This window comes from Sturnira hondurensis, unplaced genomic scaffold (assembly GCF_014824575.4).
Source record: "Sturnira hondurensis isolate 20B ecotype Veracruz unplaced genomic scaffold, ASM1482457v3 Scaffold0022566, whole genome shotgun sequence".
In the NCBI taxonomy this organism is placed as follows: Eukaryota; Metazoa; Chordata; class Mammalia; order Chiroptera; family Phyllostomidae; genus Sturnira; species Sturnira hondurensis.
Genome location: NW_028095197.1, coordinates 1,400,602 through 1,422,249, shown reverse-complemented (window position 1 = coordinate 1,422,249; position 21,648 = coordinate 1,400,602). Strand labels below are relative to the sequence as shown.

The following is a 21,648-nucleotide window of genomic DNA, read 5'->3' as shown; positions in this document are numbered from 1 at the left end:
AGTTGTAAGTTGATCTCTCAATGAAGGAGGAAATATCAGGGAAAAAAGAGAAAAAGTGTGATGCCAACAAGGAGACAAATCAATAAGCCGAAGAAAAGTATAATACTATGCATAAATGAATGACTTTGAAGACCATGTAGTTTCATTTTTTAAAGATTTTATTTATTTTAGAAAGAGGAAGGGAAAGAGAAAGAGGGAAAAAACCACATCAATGTGTAGCTGCCTCTCTTGCACCCACTACGGGCACCTTGTCCACCACCCAGGCATGTGCCCTGACAGGGAATGGAACTGGCGACCCTTTGGTTTGCAGGCCAGCACTCAACCCACTGAGCCACACCAGCCAGGGCTCATTTTTGAAATAAAGTCTTTTACATTTTGTTAATTTTTCATGTTTCATTATGCCTTTTTCCATGTCCCTCTTTTATTTCTGTTCTTTTATCTTTTATGGCAAAATTACCTTGCAGCCAATTAATCATGTGAAATCTTATGGCAAAGATGTTTATAACGATACTACCTAGAATCCCTGAAGACACGTGGTCTAAATAACAGTGAGCACCAACTTCCAGACACATGAGTGAGGTCCTCTAAGACCACACAGCTGCAATTAAGCCACTGTGACTACATGATCCCAGGCAACCCAGAGGAAAAACCACCCACCTGAGCCCTGTCCCAGTTCATGACAATGAAATTATGAACAAATGTAAAGGTTGATGCTTTAAATGACCAAGTGTTTGTTATACTGTTATACAGTGATAGATAACTATTACATTAGGTCTGGACTACATTAACATCAGTGGAAATGAGAAGGTATGTACACAAGACATTTGGAATAATTCATGTTTCTTGATGACTCTTCAAAGAAGGGGCTTGGGGGAAGAGAAAGCAGGTCAAAGAATTTAAGAATTTAGAAATTCGTGCAAAGGTCAGAGTGAGTTCGGGAACGAAGCTGCATGAGCAGTCTTCAAAAAAGCACTTCTGCCTCAGCCATTGAAAATATTAAATAATGTATTTGAAAAAACACAGATATTTATTAATTGCTAATATTTCAAAGGTATAGTTTAATAAGTGTATTTGTAAAGCTTTAAAGGCATTCCAAGCTAGCTACTTTTTACTTCATATGGAAAAATCAATCTTTAGAATAAACAGGAAAGCACATAAACTCAAAATCAATAACAATTTATATTACACTAAATTAGCTGTCTAATTCCACGTATTAGCTGTCTACTTGAATAGAACACATTCACTGGGAAGATCCAAGATGGCAGAGGAGTGAGTACAAGTCACACTAACCTCCTTCCAGGATCAGTATGGAATTACAACTAAATTGTGGTAAAATCATCCAGAACAAACAACTGAATAGTATTGAGAGAAGCCCTATAACCACAAACAGACAGAAGAAACAACATGAGCACAACCTGACTGGTAGGGATTGGGGTGAAGATGTGAGAGGGCTGGCTGGGCACCCACAAATGGCAGCTTAAGTTCTGGAGGATTATTGCAGCTGGATCCCCTTGAGAAGTATGGGGTCTAAACCCCAGCCTAGAGCACATAGTCTGAAAAGTACACAGATAACATCCAGCTGCAAAAAGTGGCAGGGTTGCTCTCTGCCAGAGATGGACAGCTAGAGATGAAAAGAGCCATTTAAAGGGCCAACACCTAAATTTTCATTTGCAGTCGTTTACCTCGGGTTCCAGCAAAGTGGACAAGAGACATTTGAGGAGAGACTGGGGATGGAGGCTTTGAGGAAAGTATTGAGAGAGTAGCTGTGGGGATCCCAGTGCTGAGTCATCCCCCATACTGCGGCAGCCATCCTGCTCAGGCAGACCACTCCCATCTGAGGAGTAGCAGCCTGAGAAGCAATAGCCCTGTCCACAGGAATTATTCTGCCCCATTCTGTGGAACTTAAGCCCGACTGCTGATTGCAGAGTGACTAGATTAACAACTGAAGGAGCCAGCCACAGACAGTAGGTTCCTCAAACAGGTTCCCTAAGGCCAGACGAGGTCACCATGTGACATCACCAGAGGCAGATCCAGAAAGAAAAAAACAGTCGTAAATACCAGATGCTACTGAGATGAAATCCATCGTGGTCTTCTCCATGATTTGCAATATTTTCTTTCCTGCATAGCTTTTTAACATTCATTTCTCATCCTTCAAGTTTGTACATATTAAGTCACTAGATTTAATGTTATGATTTATTTCAATTCACATTTTTTGCTCCTCCATTCTCTTACCCCATTTTACCTTCTTCTTTTCTCTTATTTTCATTTTAAAATTTATTTTCTCTCTTGCTACAACTTGTTTCCATTCTGCACTCTTAGTATTTCTCCCCCATCCAGCCTCTCAAAACAAATTTTCTTGTTAATGGACACCTCACATTCTTTTTTCCACCCTTAAAATACCCGTGTTCTCTCTCCACCTTTACCAGTCTTTGCTCATTGGTTGTGGATAGGGTAGGTGCTGTTGCATTTTTTTCAATTTTTATCTCTAGATCTTCACTAACTTTGTATTTCAAATCTCAAATTTTATTGTTCCCCTCTCTTACTCTTTTTCTCATCTCAAATTGTAATTTTGCCCTGTCTTAGCCTATTTTTTCTTTTTCTTCTCTTTAATCCTGCCCTGATTTTACCTTTTTTTCTTTTTCTTTTTGTCTCAAATTTTAATTTTTCTCTGTCTTAGCCTGGATTTTGTTCTTCACTCTTGGTATTCCCTCACCCTCTATCATCTCAAAATCACATCCTTTTCCTCTATACATCTCTTAAGCTTTTCTTTCTTTCTCCCCTCCATCTTATTCCCATACACCTATATTAATTTTAGCTCATTTGTTGTAGTGTCGTGGTAGATCTTTTTCTCCAATTTGGTTCCTGTTCTTTTATTATTTATTTACCTTTTTCCCTCTCTTTCACTTTATTTTCTTTTCTTTAAATTTCTGTTTAAATCTAATACTATATGCTTTCCTTCTCTTACTCCATTCCACTTCTGCATTATCTTTTTTATTTATGATGTAAATTTTACTTTCTCTCTTCACATTCTTCTGATTCCCTACTCTTATTAATGCCCCTCCCTCTACCCTCTCAAAATTATTTTTCTTTCAGTAGATCACGTCGTATTTGCTCTCTTGTCTTATAATAGTCTTAGTATCTTTAAACCTTTATTAATCCTAGTTCACTTGCTGTTGATAGTGGGATTGTGGGTAGGAGTTAGTTTTGCTGGTGTGGGTTGGTTTCCTGGACTTTACAACTACATATAGGACATGGTGGGCATAGTGACCCTAGTCAACCCGCTGGAGGGAAGGACCCACAAAAGAATGACCCAGCAACAATCAAAATCTAATTACATCAAGAGAGCCAACATAAACAGCATAAAGGGAGTTGATCCCAAGAGCATCAAGTTAAGGAGATCAAGGAGATTGTACCCTGAATCACACAGGTCTCCTACCATAGAAGGTCGCACCACAAGGACAGGGAGTCAAAGCAGACTGACTTAAGAAGCAGAAGCAAACAAGAAGAGTCTCCCCAAATATGGGGAGATAAAGAAATCACCTCCAATGGAAAGGAAATGAGGAATCCATAGAAAGAGTGCTAAATGAAATACAGGTAAGTAAACTATCAGATACTGAGTTCAAAACAATGGTTATAAGGAAGCTTGGTGAGCTCAGCGAGAATTACCAAAAACTACAGAGAAACTCTAAGGAAATTACATGAACTTTTACATTAGCATGAAAAAGACATAGAAACTATCGATAAAAGCCAGGAGGAAATGACGAATAGAACTTCTGAACTGAAGAACACAGTAGAAGGAATCAAAAGCAGGCTAGATGAAGGAGAGAATTAAATCAATGAGCTGGAGGATAAGGTAGAAAACAATTCCTGTAAAGAGCAAGAAAAGAAAAAAAAGACTGAAAAAGAACAAAGAGGGGTTAAGGAAACTGCAGGACAACATGAAATATAATAATATCTATACAATAGGGATACCATAAGGAGAAGAAGAGGAGCAAGAAATAGAAAACTTGTTTGAAAAAGTAATGATGGAAAACTTCCTAATTTGTTGAGAGAAAATGTTACACAACTCCAAAAAGCACAGAGGGTCCCAATGAAGGTGAACCCAAAGAGGCCCACTCCAAGATGCATTATAATTAAAATGGCAAAATACAAAGATAAAGAGAGAATCTTAAAGGTAGCAAGGGAGGAACAGGAAGTAACATATGAGGGGGCCCCAATAGAGCTAGCAGCTGACTTCTTAACAGAAACACTACAAGCCAGAAGGAAATGACAAGAAATATTTCAAGTAATGAAAAACAAAGGACTGCAACAAAGACTACTCTACCCAGCAGACTCGCATTTAAAATGGAAGGCAAAATAAGGAGTTTCCCAGACACACGAAGGAGTTTCCCAGATACACCTTCACCAAACCAGCACTGTAAGATATGCTAAAGGGTCTGCTTTAAGAACCTGAAGAAAAAGAGTGAGAGAAAGAGGCATACAGTTACAAAGGGGAAAATTGGCAATGGATAAGTACCTATCAATAATAATCTTAAATGTAAATTGATTGAATATTCCAATCAAAAGGCGAAGGATAAAAAAAAGACATAGGATAGCTGAATGTATAAAAAAACATGCACCTATGCTGCCTACAAGGCACCCACCTCAGAACAAAAGACCTACATAAACTGAAAGTAAAGGGTTGGGAAAATATTCCAAGCAAACTGGAAAGAAAAGCCGGGGTAGTCATATCAGACAAAACAGAGTTCAAAGCAAAGACCATAAAAAGAGACCCAGAAAAACACTTCAGAATACTAAAGGGAAGAATCCATCAAGACATAAACATTATAAACATAAATGCATCCAACGTAGGAGCACCCAAATATATAAGAAAAATCTGCCCTGGCTGGTGTAGCTCAGTGGATTGAGCGCGGGCCTGCGAACCACACAATCGAGGTTCGATTCCCAGTCAGGGCACATGCCTGGGTTGCAGGCCAGTTCCCGGTTCCCGGCAGGGGACGCATGAGAGGCAACCATACATTGATATTTCCCTCTCTCTCTCTCTCTCTCTCCTTCCCTTCCCCTCTAAGATAAATAAATAAAATCTTTAAAAAAAAAAGAAAAATCTTAGAGGACTTCAAGAAAGATATAGATAAACACACACAGTAGTGGATTTTAACACTCCATTGTCAACAATGGATAAATCTTCAAAAAATATCAAAAAGGATATTGTGGCATTGAACAGTGTCCTAGATCAAGTGGACTTAACTGATACACACACACACACACACACACACACACACACACACACACACACATATATATAAACTTATATGTATACATATAAAACTGATACACACATATATACTTTTCATCCCAAAGAAACAAAATACACATTCTTTTCAAATACACATGGAACATTTTCAAAGATAGATCACATGATAGAACACAAAACAAGCCTCAAAAAATTCAAGAAAATTGAAATCATATCAAGCATCTTCTCAGACCACAAGGGCCTGAAACTAGAGACCAACCTCAAAGAAAAATTCAAAAAACATTCAAATTCATGGAGACTGAATAGCATGCTATTAAACAATGAATGGGTTAATAGTGAGATCAAGGGAAAAAATCCAAATGTTTCTGGAAATAAATGAAAATGAACACGCAATGCCCCAAACCTATGGGACACAGCGAAGGCAGTTCTGAGAGAGAAGTTCGTAGCAATACAGGCCTACCTAAAAAAAGATAGAAACATTTCAAATAAATAACCTAACCTTACATCTGTAAGAACTAGAGGAATAACAACAAAGCCCAGAGTGAATGGAAGGAAGGAAATACCCAAGGTCAGAGCAGAATTAAATCACATAGAGACCAGAACAATTTAAAGGATCAGTAAACCCACAAGCTGCTTCGTTGAAAAGGTAAACAAAATCAACAAGCTTTTAACCAGTCTCATCAAAACAAAAAGAGAGAGGACCCAAGTAAACACAATCAGAAATGAAAGAGGAGAAATTACAACTGAGATACAAAATTTCTGAGGTACCCAGGAATACAAAGGATTGTAAGAAATTACTATAAATAACTATATGCCAAGAGATTTGAGAAACTGGTAAAATGGACAAATTTCTACAAACATATAATCTTCCAAAACTTAATTAAGAAGAAGCAGAAAGCCTGAACAGACTGATAACAGCTAGTGAAACTGAAGCAGTAATCAAAAAACTCCTGGCACAGAAAAGCCCTGGAATGGACAGTTTCACAAAAGAATTTTACAAAACTTTTAAGGAACAGCTAACTCCTATCCTTCTGAAACTCTTCTGAAAAATCCAAGAAGAGGGAAGACTTCCAAACTCTTTTTATGAGGCCAGCATATCCTAATCCCCCAAACAGATAAAGAGACAGCAAAGAAAGAAAACTACAAATATTGCTGATGAATATAATTGCTAAAATCCTCAACAAAATATTGGCAAACCAGATCCATGTTTTTACATTACAAAGATCATACATTACAAAGATCATACATCATGATCAAGTGGAATTCATTCCAGGGATGCAACGATGGTACAATATTTGCAAATCAATAAACATAATACATCACATAAACAAAAGGAAAGACAAAAATCACATGATCATATCTATAGATGCAGGAAAAGCATTTGATAAAGTATAGCACCCATTTATGATAAAAACACTCAACAAAAGGGGAGTAGAGGGAGCATTCCTCAACATAATAAAGGCGATATACAAGAAACCTATAGCCAACATCATACTCAGTGGGCACAAACTAAAAGCTTTCCCACTAAGATCAGAAACAAGACAAGGGTGTCTGCTTTCACCACTTCTATTCAACATAGTATTGGAAGCCCCAGCCACAGCAATTAGATAAGAAGAAATAAAAGGCATACAAACTGGAAAGAAGGAGGTAAAACTGTCGTTGCAGATGACATAATAGTGTACTTAAAGTAATATATGTTCACTATGTAGTATACACAGAATAGTATATGTACATACAGTATAGACTTCACCAAAAAAACTACTCAACCTATTAAATGCATTTGACAAAACAGCATGATACAGAGTGAATATTCAGAAATCAAAGACATTTTTGTACAATGACACCAAAATATCAGAAACAAAAATCAGGAAAAAAATCTCATTTGATATAGCAACAAGAAAAATAAAGTACCTAGGAATAACTCTAACCTAGGAGGTAAAAGACTATACTCAGAAAATTATACAACACTGGTGAAAGAAATTAAGGAAGAAATAAACAAATGGAAGCATATACCGTGCTCATGGATTAGAATTAACATCATCAAAATGTCCATACTACCCAAAGCAATTTATAGATTCAATGCAATCCCTATTAAAATACCAATAGATATTTCACAGATATAGAACAAATATTTCAAAAATTTATATGGAGCCATAAACAACCCCAAACAGCCTCAGCAATTATAAAGAAAGAACAACAAAGTAGGAGGGATCAACATACCGGACATCAAACTATATTACAAGGCCACAGTAATCAAAACAGTCTGGTACTGCCCTGGCTGGTGTAGCTCAGTGGATTGAGCGCAGGCCTGCAAACCACACGATCGCGGTTCAATTCCCAGTCAGGGCACATGCCTGGGTTGCAGGCCAGTTCCCAGCAGGGGACCCACAAGAGGCAACCATACATTGATATTTCTGTCCTTCTCTCCTTCCCTTCCCCTCTAAAAATAAATAAATAAAAATCTTTAAAAAAAATTTAAAAAAGAACACAAAAAACAGTCTGGTACTGGTATAAGAACAGACACATAAATCAATGGCACACGATAGAGAGCCAGGAAATAAACCCATGTCTCTAAGGTCAACTAATATTTGATGAAGAGGACAGAAGCATAAAGTGGAGTAAAAATAGCCTCTTCAACAAATGGTGTTGGGAAATCTGGACAACTACATGCAAAAAAATGAAAATTGACCACCAACTTATACCATACACAAAAATAAACTCAATATAGATAAAAGACTTAAATATAAGTTGTGTCACCATAAAAGTCCTAGAGGAGAACACAGGCAGGAAAATTTCAGATATGCCACATAGCAATATTTTCATCAATATGTCCCCTAGAGCAAGGGACATAAAGGAAAGAATAAAAAAATGGGACTACATCACATTAAAAAGCTTCTGCGTGACTAAAGAAAACATCAGCAAAATGAAAAGGGAACCACTTGTATGGGAAAACATATTTGGCAATGATACCTCAGACAAAAGTTTGATCTCCAGAATATATAAAGAACTCACACAACTCCATACCAGGAGAACAAACAATTGAATTAAAAAATGGGCAAAGGACTTGAGCAGACACTTCTCTAAGGAGGACACATAGAGGGCCCAGAGACATATGAAAGGATGCTCAGTATCAGTAGCCACCAGAGAGCTACAAATTAAAACTACAATGGGATACCTCTTCACACCAGTGAGAATGGCCATCATAAACAAATCAACAAACAATAAGTGATGGCAAGGTTTTGGAGACAAGGGAACCTTAGTGCACTGTTGGTGGGAATGCAGACTGGTGCAGTCACTGTGGAAAACAATATAGAATTTCCTCAGAAAACTAAAAATGGAACTGCATTTTGACCCCACAATTTACTAAGGAATTGTACCCTAAGATTGTACCCTAAGATTCCACCCTGGGATTGTACCCTGGAATACCAATTCAAAAGAACCTATACACCCCAGTGTTTATAGCAGCATTATTTACAATAGTCAAGTGCTGGAGACAGCCTAAGTGCCCATCAGTAAATGAGTGGATCAAAAAACAGTGGTACATTTACACAATGGAATACTATGCTGCAGAAAGAAAGAAGGAGCTCCTACCCTTCACAACAGCATGGATGGAACTGAAGAACATTATGTTGAGTGAAATAAGTCAGGTGGTGAGAGACAAATACCATATGATCTTACGTATAAGTGGAATCTAATCAACAAAAGAAACAAGTGAGCAAAACAGAACCAGAGACACGGAAAAAAGAACAAACTGACAGTGAGCAGAGAGGGGAGTGGAAAAGGGGATAGCGAGGGAAAGAAAGGGAAGGGTCAAGTCAAGGAACACGTGTAAAGGACCCAAAGGAGGGTAGGATTGAATGTGGCAGATGGGGGTGAGTAGAGCTGGGGATAGTAATGGAAAAATGGGAACAATGGAAATGGAACAACAGAAAAAAAGGAATATGAAAGTTGGATTAAAAAAAAGAACACATTTACCTAGCAATTAGATTGCTAAGACCAGGGCTCCTCCTAATTTAGCAGTTAAATTTACAGGTGGACATTACCAGTGGTATTTACAGCTTGATAGATGTGGTGAGTGTTGATGGTGTTTATTGTACTATTGAAGAAGAAACAGTTTCTCAGATGTTTAGCACTTAGCTTTATGTTTAAGGACACTAGCTTGAGGAAATGTGTCAGTCAAATCGCCTACTTTACCATATTTAAAAAAATCAAAGTAGTAAGCAATAAAGAGAATCCAGAATGAAGTAAAATGGAAATACAGAGTCATAAATAATAGAAATGGCAGTAATGAAAGTCTAAAAGGTGGAGGGAATGGATAATGTAAGTAAAGTAAAAATAACTCAAATGCATTTTCACAGGCTGTAAGAATCACGGTGAGAAACATATGGTACATAAATCATAAAACAGAATGAAGCCTTTTGTAAATTGACGGGCAAGATTTTAAAAAAACTATCAAAATGAATGAATTTTAAAGACTTTATACCCATAAAACAGTAGTAAAGAAACAATAGCATTGTTGAAGTAAGTGTTTAAGATCAAAGGGGAACATACATTTGGATATGCCATTTCCTTAAGGTTTTTTAAAACTACCCCATTCTCAGATATTTCTCCCTTCCAAGGATTTAGGTTATTAACTTTTTCTCAGACTGACGAGACAAAAACTGAGAAAAATTATTTGGATGTGGGTATCTGGAAAATCTATGTGATTTCTACTGTGTTTTACCTACTAGTTGCACCTTAATGTTGGAGAGACATGTGTTAAGGAGAGCCAGTAAAACCAGAGAATGGGGTCATTTTTTCCCCTTGATTTGTAAGAAAACTTGTATACATAGTTTATCAATTTTCTGGAATTAGAAGAATAAAATACACATAAGGTTAATTAATTTGGAACACTACCCCTACCTTTCTCTTTTCTGTCCAGTGAGTTAGCGTACCACGCACATGGCAGCAACATTATCTGTGGGGAACTAAGTTCTTGGTTTTATGAGCAAGAGAGTTGATGCCAAAGGACCTGGCGACGCTACAATCGCAACTCCAGTTCCGGCCGGGTCCCCAACTCCAAAAGCCCCAAACCAGAACCCAATACAGAAAGCACAGCGGGCTCCTGGAGGCCTGGGAACCCGAGCCGCGCGCTCCTCCTCTCTGGCAGGGCGGAGCCGGCCCCATTGGGAAAGCGGCCAGTGCAGACGCAACGGGGGACTCAGTCTCCTACGGACGCTCCTGGCTCAGGAGCCTGCACAGTAGGAAGCGCACTCGCCGGGCTCCCGGGGAGGGTAGGCAGCCGACAGGGGTCCCCGCCCCAGGCCAGCGTTGGAACGCGCCGCCCTCAACCCGCGCGGTCGCCTCGCGCCACCCAGACGTTTCAGCAAGAGGTCGAACCTGCTAGACAAGTCTTACTCGCCACGACTCCCGCCCGCAGCAGGTGGCCCCAGACTTCTCGGTGTCGCCGAAGCCCGGGCGCACAGTGCGCCCCGCCGCGTCCGGAGCTCTCTCGGCCGCCCCGTCGGGAGGGATGGAGACGGACGGGGACCGGGAGGAGCTGGCCCGGTTGCGCTCAGTCTTTGCTGCATGTGACTCGAACCGCTCTGGGCGCCTGGAGCGAGAGGAGTTCGGCGCATTGTGCGCAGAGCTGCGCGTGCGGCCGGCCGACGCGGAGGCTGTGTTCCAGCGGCTGGACTCCAACCGAGACGGTGCCATCACCTTCCAGGAGTTCGAACGCGGCTTCCGTGGGGCCAGCCGCGAGGGGCGGCATCGGGGATGCGAGCTGCCAGAGACCGCACTAGCGGAGTCCCAGGCTGGGTCGGACCCCGGGAACGGCGAGGAGGACGAGGTGGACGAAGGCAACGAGGGGTCCGTAGCGGCAGCGCTGGCAGCTCCCTGGGGTGCGGTGGGCCCCAGCCAGGCTTGGCAGGACTTCCAGGCGACACTTGGGGAAGAGGCCAAGTTCATTCCCAGGTGCGTGTCTGGGTTGGAGGGCTGGCGGTGAAAATGGTTTTTCCTGTGCTGACCCACTGGACCCTACTCTTTTCTGTGAGTTGCAGTCCTCCATTCACAGACTCACTAACTTTTCCAAGACCGAGATCCCCTAAGAGTTAAGGAAGGAGAATGCAATCAGAATCAGGGTTTAGGGGACAAAGTTTCATGTGCTCATTTCTGAGCCCTGCAAAAGGCTCTTTGTTAATTACAAGGGGCAGAGTGAAATCCTCAACGTCTAGAGATTCTTCCGGGACATGGGTTTAGGAGCGCCAGCTCCTCAATGACCTGCTTATGTCACCTACTTAGAGGACTTCCGGGGAAGGGGGAGCGGTGGTGACTCGGGCTCTTTGCCAATTTGGTGTTCTCTGTAGCAGTTTTTGCGTATGTTGTTTTCCTACTACTAAGTAGAAGAGACATTGTTGGGTATTTATATTGCTGGGCACATATTCATTGATACCTACTGTGTGCTAGGCACATTTTACAGAGTTCATTTTAATTTTCAGAATAACCTTGTGAGGAAGACTTTCTTTGCTCTGATTGATGAAGAAACTTAGACCCAGAAATTTATACCTGTAAAATATTAAAGGACTGGCCAGTTAATAAAAGAGTAGGGATTTGATCCTAGATGTTGTAAATTGAAAAACTCTCTTTATATACAACAGAATAAAATGATAAAATCATACAATAAATTCTCTACTCCTATCGCTCCAACAGAAATAACGTAATACAAAGTTACTAAATTAATTCTTGGCAAAAAAGAGGAGTGCCTGCTGATTCAGGGCAGGGAGGTGAAGCTACTCACGGTGCTTGTTTGTTTTGTTTTTGTTTTTCATCTGATTTTTTTGAGATTAATTTGCATCTGTCTGTTCCTGGTGTCTTGGTATGTCTCAGGCAGCTGCTATCACTTCTTCCTCAGGCACTGCAAATATGTGGATGCTGCACTTTTTTTTGTTGCTTTCTGCTTAGATTTTAGTTGAAGTTTTTAAGGGGCTCTGGCAGTTACTAAAAAAACTTGAAAGATTGTTTTGGTTGGCAGTTCACATAACTGAGACATAAGACTCAGAAAAGGAAGGAGCCCTGGGAGGCAGCAGTGGCCTGGCTTACCCATTTGCAGATTAGACCTGCAAGGCAGGGAGTCTTCACTTCCACCTCCTCCCAGGTTCTCTCTCCAGTTTAGAAAGTACAGGGAACGCTGGCCTGGAGAGTGACTCACTGCAGTATGAGAGGGAGTCTGTAGAGAAAGTGGGTGTGATACCCATCTTTTCTAGTATTTACAGAGGAGTTAAAATGCAGTGTCTCCACCAGGGGAGAGGAACAGTTAAAACATTGCTATAAAATATGCTCTTTGAGGTACCTTTCATTGGTAACTGGGATTGGGTCTGGCCAATTAAAAAGATACAATTTTAGGAATTGTAACACAGCTGTGTTCACATCATATTATTTTGATGTGTATATATGCACATATATGTGGATCTGCTTTTGTCAGTTTTTAGGTCTCAGCAGCAGATACTTAACACTTAAATGGTTAAAATGACTTTCCCAGGATCAGTGTACAAACTGTAACTTAACTATTATTGGTGATATTATTATTATCATGATACCTTTTCAAACTCCTCAAAGGTTATTAAATTTAATGGCTTCTGGTGTCACTTGTTAGACTCGTGTCCTAAGCCTCAATCTCTTCTGATGGGAGATTAACAAGTACAGTGTTTGCTTTCCTACTCATGTAAGTGGAAAAGAACCAACGGGAGCTGCTTCGTCTGATTGTTACCATGGCAGCCATAACTGTTTTTGTAAATTGGATTGCTTCTATTCCACTTCCTTATACAGTTGTGTCCTTCCCTTCCTCCCATCCAAATGTGATAAAAATCTTTTGTTATTGATAATGTCATTGCCATTTTTTTCAGCCAAATTAATTCTGCAAACATTATCGAGTATCTGTTTTGTGCCAGACACTATCTTAGGTACTGTCTTAGGTCCCTGGAGACAAAGAGAGGGGTGAGATGTAGTTCACGCCCTCAAGAAGTTCATAGTGTGGGTGAAACATTTTTCAAAAATTTCCTCAAAGACCACTTAAAGGCAAGAGAGTTATTTGCAGGAAACTCCGTATATTGTGGATATAGCTCAGCAGACTGCTGCAAGCAGGTGCTTTCTTTGAAGTCTTGAGTTTTTATCTTTTAAAAAATCACATATTTGGTTGTCATTTTACTCCATAATATAGTGGAACTTGTTTTCATATAAAATATTATATTTCTTCCAAAGGGAACTTGCTCTCTGGAAAAGTGTGCTGTTGCATCTGGTGGCTCCGTTTCCCTCCTGACACTCCACCTCCCTGCCGGTGGCACCCTGTCCCAAGTCTGTGGTGGGGGGTGGCGATATTCACGTGCAGTTTGAGAACAGGTATCAGGCGTAAGAATGTTTGGTTCTTGTGGAGGCAAGACGTGGTAGCTATTTCCATTTCCAAGTTCATTCAAGCTCTTAGATCCAAATAAGTTAATTTGCATTAAACTCCCAGTCATCAGTTACTGTGATATTAGAAAGTAATATTGTGTTGTGAAAGGATGAAAATGGTCTCTGGGATGCGTGTCAACACATTCTTTTTTGAAAACATTTTTTAAAAATTTAATTGCTCTTCAAGTAGTTTTCTGTTTTTTACTCCCATCCCAGCCTGCCCACCCACCCAACCCTCCCCATCTCCCTCCCATTTCCACCCCCTTTAGTTTTTGTTCATGTGTCCTTTATACTTGTTCCTGTAAACCCTTCCCCTTTTCCCTTGAAATTCCCTCCCCTCTCCCCTTTGGACACTGTCAGTCTGTTCTCTATTTTAGTGTGTTTGGTTTATATTTTGCTTGTTTGATTGTTTTGTTTTTTAGGTTCCTGTTAAAGGTGAGATCATGTGGTATTTGTCTTTCACCACCTGGCTTATTTTGCTTAGCATAATGCTTTCCAGTTCCATCCATGCTGTCGCAAAGGGTAGGAGCTCCTTCTTTCTGCTGCATAGAATTCCATTGTGTAAATGTACCTTAGTTTTTGGATTCATTCATGTACTGATGGGCACCTAGGTTGCTTCTAGCACTTGGCTATTGTAAATTGTGCTGCTATGAACATTGGGGTGCATAGGTTCTTTTGGATTGCTGTTTCAGGGTTCTTAGGATATAATCCCAGCAGTGGAATTGCTGGGTCAAAAGCAAATCCATTTTTAGTCTGAGAAAATTCCATACTGTTTTCCATAGTGGTTGTACCTGTCTGCAATCCCACCAACAGTGAACTAGAGTCCCCCTTTCCCCACAACCTCTTCAACATTTGTTGTTTATTGCTTTGTTTACGATGGCCATTCTGACCCGTGTGAAGTGGTATCTCATTGTGGTTTTAATTTGTATCTCTCTGACAGCTAGTGATATTGAGCATCTTTTCATGTGTCTCTGGATCCTGTGTATGTCCTCCTTGGAGAATTGTCTGTTCAAGTTCTTTGCCTATTTTTAAACTGGGTTGCTTGTCTTCTTAGAGTGGAGTTGTGTAAGTTCTTTATATATTTTGGAGATCAAACCCTTGTCTGAGGTACCATTGGCAACTATGTTTTCTCCTGTGGTTGGTTGTCTTTTTATTTTAATAATGTTTTCTTTAGCCATGCAGAAGCTTTTAATTTTGATGAGATCCCATTTGTTTATTCTTGCCTTTATGTCCCTTGCTCTAGGGGACGTATCAATAAAAATATTGCTGCGTGGAATATCTGAGATTTTCCTGCCAATGCTCTTCTCTAGGACTTTAATGGTTTCACGGCTTATATTTAAGTCTTTTATCCACCTTGAATTTATTTTTGTGTATGGCGTAAGTTGGTGCACGAGTTTCATTTTTTTGCACGTAGCTGTCCAGTTCTCCCAACACCATTTGTTGAAGAGGCTATCTTTACTCCATTTTATGTTGCTGCCCCCTTTGTCGAATATTAATTGACCATAGAGACTTGTGTTTATTTCTGGGCTCTCTGTTCTGTTCCACTGGTCCACGTGTGTGTTTTTATGCCAGTACCAGGCTGTTTTGATTACAGTGGTCTTGTAATATAGTTGGTGTCAGATATGGTAATCCCTCTTACTTTGCCCTTCTTTCTCATAATTGTTGAGGCTGTTCAGGGTTGTTTATGGCTCCATATAAATTTTTGAAGTGTTTTTCCCAGTCAGGGCACATGCCTGGGTTGCAGGCCAGTTCCCAGCAGGGACTCACGAGAGGCAACCATACATTGATATTTCTCTCCTTTCCTTCCCCTCTAAATTTAAATAAATAAAATCTTTTTTTTAATTCATTACATTTTTTAAGATTTTTATTTATTTATTTATCTTTAGATGGGAAGGGAAGGAAAGAAGGAGAGAAATAGCAATGTATGGTTGCCTCTCATGCATCCCCTGCTGTGAACTAGCCTGCAGGGAACCGGCCTGCAACCCAAGCATGTACCCTGACTGGGAATTGAACCGCGATAGTGTGGTTCGCAGGCCCGCGCTCAATCCACTGAGCTACACCAGCCAGGGCTTTAAATAAATAAAATCGTTAAAAATTTTTTTGAAATGTTTGTTCTATGTCTGTGAAGTGTTTGTTCTATGTCTGTGAAATATGCCATTGGTACTTTAATAGGTATTGCATTGTATCTGTAAATTGCTTTGGGTACTATGGACATTTCGATGATGTTAATTCTTCCAATCCATGAACAGGGTGTATGTTTATGTTTCCATTTGTTTGTATCCTCCTTGATTTCTTTTGTCAACACATTCTTAAGTTCTATTCCTCTTAAAAAACTGAGGGACTCCTACCCTTAAAGGCTGGATGGGGAGGGTCCCAAGCAGTCACAAGACGTGTTAACCAGAGCTGGGCATGTGTACGTGGTATCCAGGGTTAGGACAGATGGTTAATACTTCCAGTGAGTTGGAACTAGATCAGCCAGCAGATGAAACCAGGATGGACAAGGTGATGTGGTTATGTAAGAGAATTCCCGAGAAAAGGTCATACCAGAAAAACCCTTGACGTGGGGAGAAAACGTCTGGGTAGAGGCAGAGAGCAGACTTGTAATAACATAGCCTAGCGAAGTTCTGGTGCCAGGGCCATTATCTTGGTGAAAGGGAGATTTGTACCCAGTAGGTATTCAATAAATGGACTCAATAAATATTTTCTGGATGAATCCAATAAACCTGTCTTCAGTTCCTTGGTTCATATACTGAGAAAGCAGTTAGTTCATGCTGGGTGCCTTTTTTATTTCTTTTGTCAATTCTCCATATTTTTTCAGGTTGTCAGTGTGAGCTGGTTGTGGTGTTCAGAGATTGGCAAGGAGAGAAGGAATCGTGTGCCTTTGGGTGCACACACGCATTGATTATTTGACCAGGGGCGGGGACGGCAGAATTAATTTCTTCTCTGGTCAGAGGTGAAGCTTTTTGGAGTTTTCTCAACTCCATTTGCAGCAATCGAGTGTCATTTATGCATTGATAAATTAGCTTGGAACCCTACATTCTCAGAAACAGAAGCATGAAGGTCAGGTTGGTGCTGGTATCAGCCAGATTTTGGGAAGGGGCACCAGTTCTGCCCCAATCGCCAGGTCAGGGAGAGACCCAGGGCAGGTGTGGGGAGTGTATTGGGCATTAGTGCGGCTGGTGACCTGGCAGACAGGGTTAGGGTGGGATTAGGTCAGACCCTAGGACTTGTCCTGTGTGGTCAGCAATGGTGCATGGTTTGTGACCTGCCTACACACATAGCCTTGAAGGGGAGTCTTTTTCTTAATGATTTAAAAAGAAGAAATTTAATTGAGCAGAACCACAACTATCCATGGGTGAACTGTACATAGATTGCCAACACAGTGTAGTTTGGTATGTTCATATAATGATGATTACTAAAATCAAGAGGAAAAGGTCAACAGTTGAACACTAATCCCACCTAATGGGGACATTTTTAAAAGTGAGTAGCTACACGCAGGTGGAGGCATAATTTGAGTACCGGGTAGGGTTTCTTTTACATGCTGTCTTCTTCGTGTCTCTGTCTTTTGCAATAGTGTAGTTGCTCAGGCAGCCCGCTCACTTACATGGTGTGGTGCTGGGAGGACAGCAAAGGGAGAAAAGAGAGGAAGGCAGAAATGAACACGGAGGAGGGCCGGAGGCAGAGAGTGAGAGAGGGAGACAGGGTGAAGATCAGGATTGAGAGAATGATTGATTAGATAGTGCCTCAGTTTCCCCTCTTACCACTCAGTGAGTTTATGGCCCTGAGCCAACCTGACACGGGATGGACACATCAGCTCTTCTCTGTTCAATCTCAGCTCTTAATATTCAAAATGTGGGTATCTGTGTGTTTTAGACTGTGTTTGTATGTTACACACATGCTGAATCTAATACTGTGTTCATCAAAGGAGTTAAAGATTTATTCCAGTCTCAAGGCACGGTGGTGAGTCGGACCTCAGTCCTGGAATGGGCTTAAGGTTTTTTTTGACTATGTGTGACATGTACCTTTGGCATTGGCTCTGGGATCTCAGTGCATCAGACACAGGTTTTTCAGAGCTTCAGTGCCTTTTCTGGGTTCAGAACTGGGGTGGGTTTGGATCTATCTATCCATCATTTATCCATCTTTGTTTTCCCACTGTTGCTGGCCTGTTTTTTTTTCTTTTTAATATGTCTTCTAGGAAAATTACATGTGTCATTACCCTGCTGCTGAGGGGGAGAAGCCTGTTAGAGAAAACCACAGCTCTACCTTGAACCTTTGGAGCCTTGCAGGAGTCTGTGCGTGGCTTAGTTTTTATGGGTTCCACTTACTGGCATTCCCTTCTGGTTCTGATATTTGAATTTCATCTCAACGCTGTCATTTCTTTTTAACCTCTTGGCCCCAGATGGGTATTCTGGCCTCCCCAATCTTAGAGGACCGTCAGTTTTGGTTGTACTTGCAGTGGCTAGCTGTGGCCCTCAGATCTTGCTGATTTTCCAGTGCTTTTCTCTCAGGTTTTGGTGAGAGATTATTCTGTCCTGATGGGCAGGCAAAACGGGAAAGGCTTAAGATGGAGTGTCATTGGAAGACTACCCTCCAAGAACCACAGACTCCTCTGCAGCTTGTCTTTAACCTGAAATGCTGATTTACTCCTCTCCCACATCACTGTTCGGGTTCACGGTCACGCGGCTCCTATTGCTTTGAGTATGTGGGAATCTTTACCTGTTTCTTTATTTCTTCCTGGTTCTGTAGTCTTTTTTTCACTTGTAAAATGCAAATAATGACAACATGTTATTCTACCTTGGATGGAGGTGTGGGAGCTGACCACTGACGCGAGAATCTTCAGATGATGGGAGAGGTTCAAATGCCATAGTGACCCAAATGTCTGGGTTTTTCCTCCTAAGATGGTAGATACAGTTTACATTCTTGCTTCTTGTATCTCTTGCTCAGGTTAGGGAGCCCTTGGCCGCACTATTTAGTTGGAAGGAAGAAATGATCATCATGGGTATTCAGGCTGTTTCTGTGAGACAGTTTTTGTCTCACATCAGGTGATAAAATGCAAAATAAACACCGATTCCCAGAGAGAGGTGATGGAGGCGAAGTGTGTGTGACACATGATTTCCTTGGAATTGCTTCCCCTGCAAACAGTGTCACTGCTTCAATTTGTACATATTTGGGGTCTTCCAAATTATAATTGCCTGTGTCAATTATAAAAAGGGAATACATGAATTTTAACCCTTGAGGCCTTAGCCTGTATGTTTTACAAAAACAAGATATAGAGATGCAGTAGTTCTAACTTGTTTCTTTAATTCTTTCTTGGATTCACTCAATATTAATGTGCCTGCCAGTGTCCTAGGCACTAGTGAGACTTGGTAGACTTGACCCTGACCTTCAAGTTTTTGATACCTGAAGGACCTGGGATGCAGTGCAGTGAATGGGAAAACACCTCTTGGCACATACTCAGGACTATGCGCATTTCATGTCAAGAATGTTTCTCAACCCAGGGGCTATAGACCCTTTGGGGTCTTTACGTGTATACTTAGGCATCTTAGGAGACAAAACATTTCTGTTTTCATTTAATGAAATATAAAATAATTAATTTGAGCACATTTGGAATTGCCTGGGTGACTCCTCCATCACAGTTTTGGCTTCACAGTTGCACGGCCTGCCTTGTGATTGGGATTGGGCAGCGTCCCACAGCACCACACACATTGTTGTGGGCGGGTGAGGAAGGCCGAGCAGCGGGCTCACAGTGTGAATGAGGCGTTCGTGTGAACAGACAGCGGTGCTGGGTCCTCTGCAGTCTCCATGGAAAGTGATGGGAGAGTGGGGCTTTGTTCACATAAGTGCACTCAGAAGAACCACGTGCAGGCTGTTGGTACCAGATTGGCAGTGGCTGTGGTGACTTAGTTTCAGTTAAAGCGTGTCCCCTGTCAGATGAGATTAATGTTGCTAATTGTATTTTCAGTGTTTTTGTAAATGTGCCTTGGTCTTACACAGTTTTGGAGGTGTAAGTATAAGGAGTTTATACCTGGTTTATGTTTGTTCGTAGTTGGATAAAGTGATGTAAGTATGCTTTATGTCAACTCTGGAATCCATAGGAAATGTTTTCTTTACGAAGGCCTGCATGTTTATCAAGTGTTAGAAATACTCTTTTAAAAGGATATGAAATCCTTAACAACTACGTAGGATTGAAAACATTAGTCTCTCTATTTTTCATTGCTCAATTGATCTTCTCTGAAAGGGCATAATGCCGTGGAAAAATTTATCTTAAATTTTTCCCAGTCTTGTCATTTTTCTACAGAAGAAACTTTTTTTTTCTTGCCTTTTCCCCTTCTCCCTCCTCTCTCCCTTCCACATTTTTTTGTATTCACACATGTCTGGGACTACAGTGGGCAATGGCTTTCAAATAGTGTTCTGTCAAAAATCAACGTTTCTCGGCCAGTTTCTCTCTATCCAGAGATGACCTCATCAGCGAGGGTAGAGAGCGGTGAGAACCATGAGGTGGGTGGGTGGTCTGGATCCAGCTCTCACCTGTGGTCAGAAATCAAGCAAACCAGTTACATGCAGGGAGTTTCCTCCTGTCTTCGATAGAGAAGTTATTTTCGTTTATGTGTTGTGGTAGAGTCACAGTTCCAGCGGGAGAGACTCCAGGCCCCTGTCAGATGAGCTCTGGGTTCCGTTCTCTCACCTGTGAGTGGCTGATGTGGTGGTGGAGTGGGCCTCACGCTCAGAGGCCTGCGGGACCAGGCAGGGAGACTGATCCTGTGGAGTGGAGAGGAGCCCAGGCCAGGAGGAGCCTCTGCTTCGTCTGTGGGGGACTGAGCAGCTGCTGCCAGGCCAGATACAGGCCCAGTGTTGCCAGTGGTGCCAACTTCTAGAGATGGTGAAAAGTCCCGATGTTAAGTGGAAGTTTCCAATTTTGCATTCTCTGTGAAGGTCAAAGCACAGAGGCAAAAAAGATGCTGTGTCCAGTTGGCAGTCTCTGTTCCCTGCCTGTGGACGGTAAGCCCACGTGTCAGGTGCGATCTTGCTCTGAAGGTCTGTGTTGCTGCTGGAGTGTAGTCCCATGGTGCCTCAACTGAGAACTTCAGTTGAGATCCTTCTTCCCCTTGCAAGTTTGTGGGGTAGTATTTCGACCCACAGATGGTCTGTTTTTACTCTCTTTTTTGCTCTTGGATGTTATTGTACTTTTGGAGTGACCCTGTTTCAGCTCAACAAGTGTCACTGAACAGTAGTCTGTCTCTAGGGGTGCAGGTGTCTCTAGGTTATGCCACCCTGACAGGTGAGTCCTTGGGGTGCAGGGCTGAGCTCTGAATGCGTCGGGATGCCCAGAATGCCTTTTACCCAGATGTCCTTTCTCTTCATCTTGAAGCTGGAACAGTTTTTACGACATGTAAAAAAATCAATTGGAATGGAATGATTTTTGATTAAAAAGAGGGAATTTACCTAAGAGAAGGTCATATTTTCTGGTACCACATTGTTGGGATACATTGTCCTTCAGGCAAAAAAAAGTATAGAATGAAAAGATGGTCAACATCCCTAATCATGATGGAAAGGCAAATCAAACAATAATGAACTACTACTTCACACCTGTTAAGACGACTGTTACCAAAAAAACCGGAAAGCAAACAGGTGCTGCTGAGGATGTGGAGAAAAGGGAACCCTTGTACAACTGTTGGTGGGAATGTAAAGTGGTGTAGCCGCTGTGGAGGACAGTGTGGAGGTGCCGCAAAAGGTTAAAAATAGAACCACCACGAAACCCTGCAATCCCATTCTGGGTATACGGCCAAAAGAAGTGAGATTGGAGTCTTGCAGATTTACTCACATTACTCACAACAGCCAAGAGGTGGAAACAATCTAAGTGTCTATTTCATAGATGAATGGATAAAGCTGAAGATGTTTCAGCTTTAAAAAACAAACAAACAATGGTTCCACTTTTAAAAAGAAGGAATTCCTACAATACGCATGAC

At 41.2% G+C, this 21,648-nt stretch overlaps 1 protein-coding gene across 1 annotated transcript in view; it reads left to right on the top strand.

Annotated features, from left to right (window-relative positions):
* Positions 1-10,145: 10,145 nt before the first annotated feature.
* RASEF (RAS and EF-hand domain containing) overlaps positions 10,146-21,648 on the top strand; it is a 69,482-nt gene continuing 57,979 nt past the window's right edge. The window contains exon 1 of the mRNA XM_037035919.1: positions 10,146-11,209. Coding sequence (XP_036891814.1) covers positions 10,767-11,209 — 443 coding nt within the window. The 5' untranslated portion in view covers positions 10,146-10,766. The remainder of the gene's footprint in view (positions 11,210-21,648) is intronic.